Source organism: Mus caroli, chromosome X, assembly GCF_900094665.2.
Source record: "Mus caroli chromosome X, CAROLI_EIJ_v1.1, whole genome shotgun sequence".
Classification (NCBI taxonomy): domain Eukaryota; kingdom Metazoa; phylum Chordata; class Mammalia; order Rodentia; family Muridae; genus Mus; species Mus caroli.
Window position 1 is genome coordinate 151,232,898 of NC_034589.1, and position 6,355 is coordinate 151,239,252.

The 6,355-nt window shown below is 42.8% G+C and overlaps 1 protein-coding gene across 12 annotated transcripts in view; it reads left to right on the forward strand.

Moving 5' to 3' along the window:
- Positions 1-6,355, forward strand: part of Ctps2 (CTP synthase 2) — a 133,841-nt gene that overhangs the window by 10,872 nt on the left and 116,614 nt on the right. For all 12 annotated transcript variants that reach the window (XM_021152651.2, XM_029473358.1, XM_021152653.1 and 9 more), the window contains one exon: positions 1,650-1,750. In XM_021152651.2, the coding sequence (XP_021008310.1) occupies positions 1,650-1,750 (101 nt within the window). The remainder of the gene's footprint in view (positions 1-1,649; positions 1,751-6,355) is intronic.

Genomic DNA, 6,355 nt, shown 5'->3' on the forward strand with positions numbered 1-6,355 from the left:
CTGTAGCTGTCTTCAGACACTCCAGAAGAGGGCGCCAGGTCTCGTTGCGGATGGTTGTGAGCCACCATGTGGTTGCTGGGATTTGAACTCTGGACCTTCAGAAGAGCAGTTGGGTGCTCTTACCCACTGAGCCATCTCACCAGCCCTGTTATTATTTTATAACATTTATCCTTATTTTGCATGTATATGTGTGTGTATATCTTTGTGGATGCTTGCATGCCATAGTGTGTATATGGAAGTCAGAGGATAACTGCAGGAGTTGGTTCTCTTTTTCCATCATGTAGGGTCTGGGAATTGAACTCTGGTCCTCAGGCTTGTTGGCAATCATCCTTACCCACTGAGCCATCTTACCAGTAATTATTATTGTTGTAAACTATTAAGTTCATGAATTGCATGACCACTTGCAGTATCAACATTGGAAACAGGAAGGTGGTCCATGTCATCTTCACCTACAGAGCAGGTTTTACACCAGCCTGAGCTATATGAACCCTTGCCTCAAAAATGAAAACCAATAGGGGCTGGAGAGACTGCTCAGGGGTTGAGAACACTTGCTCTCGGAGAAGACCATAATTTGGTTCTCAGCACCCATATGGGTAGCTAATTATGTATATTTGCAGTTCCAGGGGACCCAGGGATCCAGTGTCCTCTTCTATCTTCCAAAGGCACCAGGCATCATGTGATACATATACATACATGATGTCAAAACAAACATACACATCTAAGTTAATTTTAAAAAGAAAAATCAATTAAATTTATGATATTCTTGGCTGGGCATGGTGGTACAGAAAGATGCAGACTAATTACCACAAGTTCAAGTACAGCCTGGTCTCCATAGCAAGTTTCAGGCTATGCAGGACTATACAGGGAGACCGAACCTGTTTCAAAAAGAAAAAAAAAACACCAAGATATTTTGTTTTATGGTAATTACAGAAGCCATAGAAGACTAAAATAATATCCAGCTGGATTTTGAAGTCTCCATGCTGGAGCACTGGTGAGTGGGTAGGCTTCATCTATACCCTTGGAGTGGACCTCTCCACAGACTGTTGTTATTCCCAGTACTTCGGCTCCAGCCCTGTACAGCTGCTGGCCATCTTCTGCCATGGATGCTAGCATCTGCCTTACCCAGAAGCCTCCCTTGCCCAGTGCTCAAATAACATTATAGGTAGTTCCTAGGATTTTTTTTTTTAAAGATTTTTTGTGTGTATATTATACACATGTATGCCACATGTGTGTGAGTGCCCTTGGAAGCCAGAAGAGGTTGTTGGAGTCCCTGGAGCTAGAGTAACAGGCAATTGTGAGCCTTGAGATGTAGGTGCTAGGAATTGAACTCAGATTCTCTGGGAAAGTAGGAAGTACTAATTGCTAAGCCATCTCTCCAGTCTGATGTTTTCTCATCCTCACCAAAGATAGTACTTCTGATTTCTGTTTCTTGTTCTCTATATCTGGTCTGCTTCAAGAGCAAAGGCCTGTGGAGTTGACTAGTCTTGGATTCCTCAGTCCATACTGGTTCCAGAGATGGCAACAATGGCATAAGAGCTCCAGCTGGTCTGATTTGCTTGTTGGCTTTCACATTATTTGGGAGGTCTAAATGCTTCGTTTCTCATGAACATGAAGTAACCTGCTGTGTTGTTTATTCCTTCTTTCTGCAGTTGTCCCCCATATTACTGATGCTATCCAGGAGTGGGTTATGAATCAAGCCAAGGTGTCTGTGGATGGCAATAAGGAAGATCCCCAGATATGTGTTATTGAGGCAAGCATGGAACTTTTCTTCATAAGCTACTGTTCTTCTGGGTCCCTTAAGTATCCAGTCTTCATTCACTCTCCCCTCCTGGGTGTTGTAAACTGGGCTGGGAAGTGGGGTTCCAGCAGGGAACAGCAAAGATGATCACAAGTCAGTTATTAAACACGTTCTCCTGAGGTGAGTATGCCTGATAGGTGTGTGCTGGCAGTTGAGTAATGAACTCACTTTTGGGGCTGGAGCCAGAAATGGACAGTTCTGTGTCTGGGGCATCTATAAACTCACTGTTTACACTGATGGAGTATATTATTTATTTGTCAACAGGGTTTTATGAGCCCAGGCTGGCCTTTAGTTTGATATATAGTCAATAAAGACTTTGAACTCCTGATCCTTCTGCCAGGTGCTAGGATTACAGAGATGTGCCACTGCACCTGGCTTATGCCGTGGTGGGGATTGAGTCCAGGGCTTCATGTGTGCCAGGCGTGTATGCTACCAAATGAGCTACATCCAGATCCCAGAGCATATTTTCATTCCTTGTATTGGAGAAATATGTGCAAAGTGCTGTGGAAAGTGGAGATTGAGCTGGGAAAGGCAGATGGTGGAGGTGGGAGGTGCTAGCCGCATTTCAAGAAAGCGTCATTGGACTTGCTCCCTGTTGACTGCCTTCACCTTTCTTTCATTCCTTTATGTCTGAATAATGTAGTGTGTTATGCAAACTGTCTTCTACCTAGGTACTTCTTCCTTCCTGGTTTATACCAAGGAAGTGCTTCCTCTTAAAAATAAAAATATGTGTGTGTGTGTCTGTCTGTCTGTCGGTGTATGTTTGTGCATGCGTCTGTGTGCCTGTGTCCCCGTGCTCATGTGGAGGTCAGAGGACAACCATGAGTGTTGTTCCTCCACTTCCACTCTCACCGTATTTGAGACAGGGTCTCTCTTGCTCTCTGCTCTGTATGCCTGGCTAGCTGGCCTGTGAGCTTCTGGTGGTCCTCCTGTCTTTACATCCCATGTCTTGTTAGTGTCATGTTACAGTTCTAGACATGTGTGCTACTGTGTCTGATTTTCATGTGGCCTCGGGATCTGAACTCAGGTTGTTAAGGCTTGCACAGCAAGTAGTCACCACTGAGTCATTTCCTTAGCTCCAGGGCCCCCCTTAAAAAAGACATATATACCCCTGGCCCCAAACTCCTCTATGTAGCCAAATTTCTGAAGTCCCTGCCTCTACCTTCCAAGTGCTGGGATCGCAGGCATTCATCACCATATCCAGTTTTATGTGGTACTAGGGACTGATCTCAGGACTTCAGTTTCTACCGCTGAGCTGCATTCTTACTCCTGTCTTTAAGTTTTTGGTTACTACTACTATTTTTATTTTGTGATTCAGTGAGTTTATTGGTTCTGCTTAGAAATCACAGGTGAGATAAAAAGAAGCCTGGTGTGGTGGCATACACTTTTAATCCCAGCACTCAGGAGACAGAGGCTGGTAGATCTCTGTAAGTTGGTGGCCAGCCTGGTCTATGTGGAGAGTTTCAGGCTAGCCCTCTTTTGGTATGCAAGTGTACATAAAGATTAAGTACTCATATACATAAAATAAATAATTAAATCTTTTTTTTAAAGAAAAGACTAGATAACATCAAAGCAGCATCTTTCCCATTTCCTATAAATTCTCACCTAGTTATGGAAGATAATGTCATGAAAACCGCATCATGGAGTCCTCTCTTGCAGTTAAGCTTCCACCCCCCCCCCCCCAGTCTGTACAAAACTGTATCTAGTATCAAACACTAATGTATACGTCTTAACCATAGATACCTATTGTCTTAGTTAGGGTTTTACTGCTGTGAACAGACACCATGACCAAGGCAAGTCTTATAAAGGACAACATTTAATTGGGGCTGGCTTACAGGTTCAGTCCATTATCATCAAGGCAGGAGCATAGCAGCGTCCAGGCAGGCACTGTGCATGAGGAGCTGAGAGGTCTACATCTTCATCTCAAGGCTGCTAGCAGAATACTCCCTCCCAGGCAGCTAGAACAAGGGTATTAAAGCCCACACCCACAATGACACACCTACTTCAACAATGCTACACCTCCTAATAGTGCCACTCCCTGGGCTGAGCATATACAAACCATCACACCTATGATCAAGTTTTTTTTTTTTTTTATTGGGTTTGTTTTTTTTTTTGAGGCAATTTCATACTATTGTTCAGACTAGCCTGGGATTCATTTATTATGTAGCCCAGGCTTGCCTATAATTCACAGCAGCCCTCATGCCTCAGCTTCCCAAGTGCTAGAATTGCATTAGGATGCCATCACTTCTGATTGTATACTAGTTTAACTTATAAGTTGGGTATAATAAAAGGTTGAGAATAACAAGAAACTAGAACAATTGTAACAGCACATTATAGTGTAAGTTATTTAAAACATATGCATTATCTACTTTTGAATTGTAAATTTAATAAACACAAACTTGGGTAAGATGGGACTATCTCATTCTGCACACAGGGATAATGGTGACCTAGAGGCAGAGTAAAAGGGAACTTCAAGTGGATGAGAGGATGCAGTGCCACAATAGACCACATGAGGGCAGGAATGGATAACATTTAAAGTCACAGTCACCTCCCCTCCTCCAGTGACAGCTATAAGATTCCCCAATTGAAAAAGCACAAGAGGAAGCTGGGTTTGGGAGTTTATTATCCAACACTCCAGGGGTAGGGAAGAAGTTCGAACCTAGCCTTGGCTACCTATCAAGCTTTAGTCCAGGCTGAGCTACAGAGTTACACTGTCACACCCCCCAAACTCACAAACAAACAAACAAAACAGAAGAGGGCTGGAGTATATAGCTCAGTAGTAGAGCACTTGCTTAGCTTAGCATATGTGAGACCCTGGATTATGTCTCCAGCACCACAAAAACACAAAGGACAAAATCCTTGAACATGTTTTCATAAGGTTTGATTTAAGTACAGACTTTTTTTTTTTCAGACAGGAACATGCCATGTAGCCTTGGCTGACCTGAAACTGGTATTCTGGCCTTGAACTCATGGAACTCCACCTGCCTCACTCGCCTCTATCTTGAGCACTGAGATTAAAGGTGATAGCCACCACGCCTGGTCTGTCTTTTAAATTTTACTTATTTTTGTGTGTGTTTGCTGTATGTGTGCATGTATATTTGAATACCCGTGGAAGCCAGGGGCCTACATTGGATATCTTTCTCAGTTGCTCACCACCTTATTGTTTGAGACAGATTCTCAAAGAACCTGCAGTTTATTGATTTGGTTAAACTGGCTGGCCAGCAAGCTCCAGGGGTCTGCTTGTCTCCACCCCACACCTTCTCATCTGAATGCTGGGGTTACAGACATATACTGCTGTGCACAGCTTTATACCCAAGTCCTCATGCTTCCCTGGCAATCACATTATTGACTGAACCACTGTCCCTGTTTGTATTTATTAGGACAGTGTTTCTCCCTGTATTTCAAGTTAACCTTGGATTTAGTATGTAATCCAGGTTGGCTTGAATTTACAGCAAATTTCCAGCCTCCTAAACACTACTGAGATTACAGATGTGTATCACCAAGCCTCCTTCCTCCTCTTCCTGCTGTTGATGCTGATGCTCATGCAGCTGCTTGAGCCATCTGTCTTCTCCCAAGTGCTGGGGATTCCAGGTGTGAGGCTTTGTTTTTTATAGAAGTTCAAGGTCATCTTTGGCTATATTGTAAGTTCCAGGTCTGCCTGGGCTACATAAGACCTCGTTTAAAAAAAAAATCCTGAGCTTTTTATGAGTAGTTTTCTCCTACAATGTAGCCCTGACTGGCTTTTGCCTCTGCCTTTTTGTTTTGTTTTGTTTTCGAGACAGGGTTTCTCTGTGTAGCCCTTGCTGTCCTGGAACTCACTTTGTAGATCAGGCTGGCCTCGAACTCAGAAATCCACCTGCCTCTGCCTCCCAAGTGCTGGGAGTAAAAGCGTGCGCCACCACGCCCGGCTTTGCCTCTGCCTTTTGAGTGATGGCATTACAGGTGTGTTTCATTAATCTTGGCTGGTGTGTTTCTAGTTCTTCCCAACATTTTGCCTGTAGTATTGATCCTGTAGTAGATGCTCAAATGCTGGCAAAGTCATGTTAAAATCTGTGGGATTGCCTTTAGGTTTTTAGTCTGGTTTTAACTTTGAGTTAGGTAAGGGTGAATGTATATCAATCTCCAAGTGAAGTGCTTTAAGTAACCTTACTGGAGACACGTTGTTGACATTGAGTGACTACACCATCAGGAACATTCATTCCAGTACTAAAGTATTAGAAATGTTTTAGTAATAATAATCAGCATGTTTCAATATTAGGAGGCTATTTAAATACATGTAAGTATGTGTATGTGTTTGCATTTGTATGTGGAGAGGCAGATGGAAAGAGAATTTGAAAATGCTCATTTTTTGTCAATCAATCCAACTACCGAAGCAGAAACAAGTGGCCATCAGCCTTTCCTAGCACAGGATTTGAGTATTTTGTTCTAACTAGAACCATTGGTAGAAATGGTCTTACCTTTCTCTTCTGGGGTCTATGTTTTGGATAATTTTTTTCTTGCATTCATTTTACTTATTGTGAACTTTCTATTTTATGTTTACTTAGTGTGTGTGTGTGT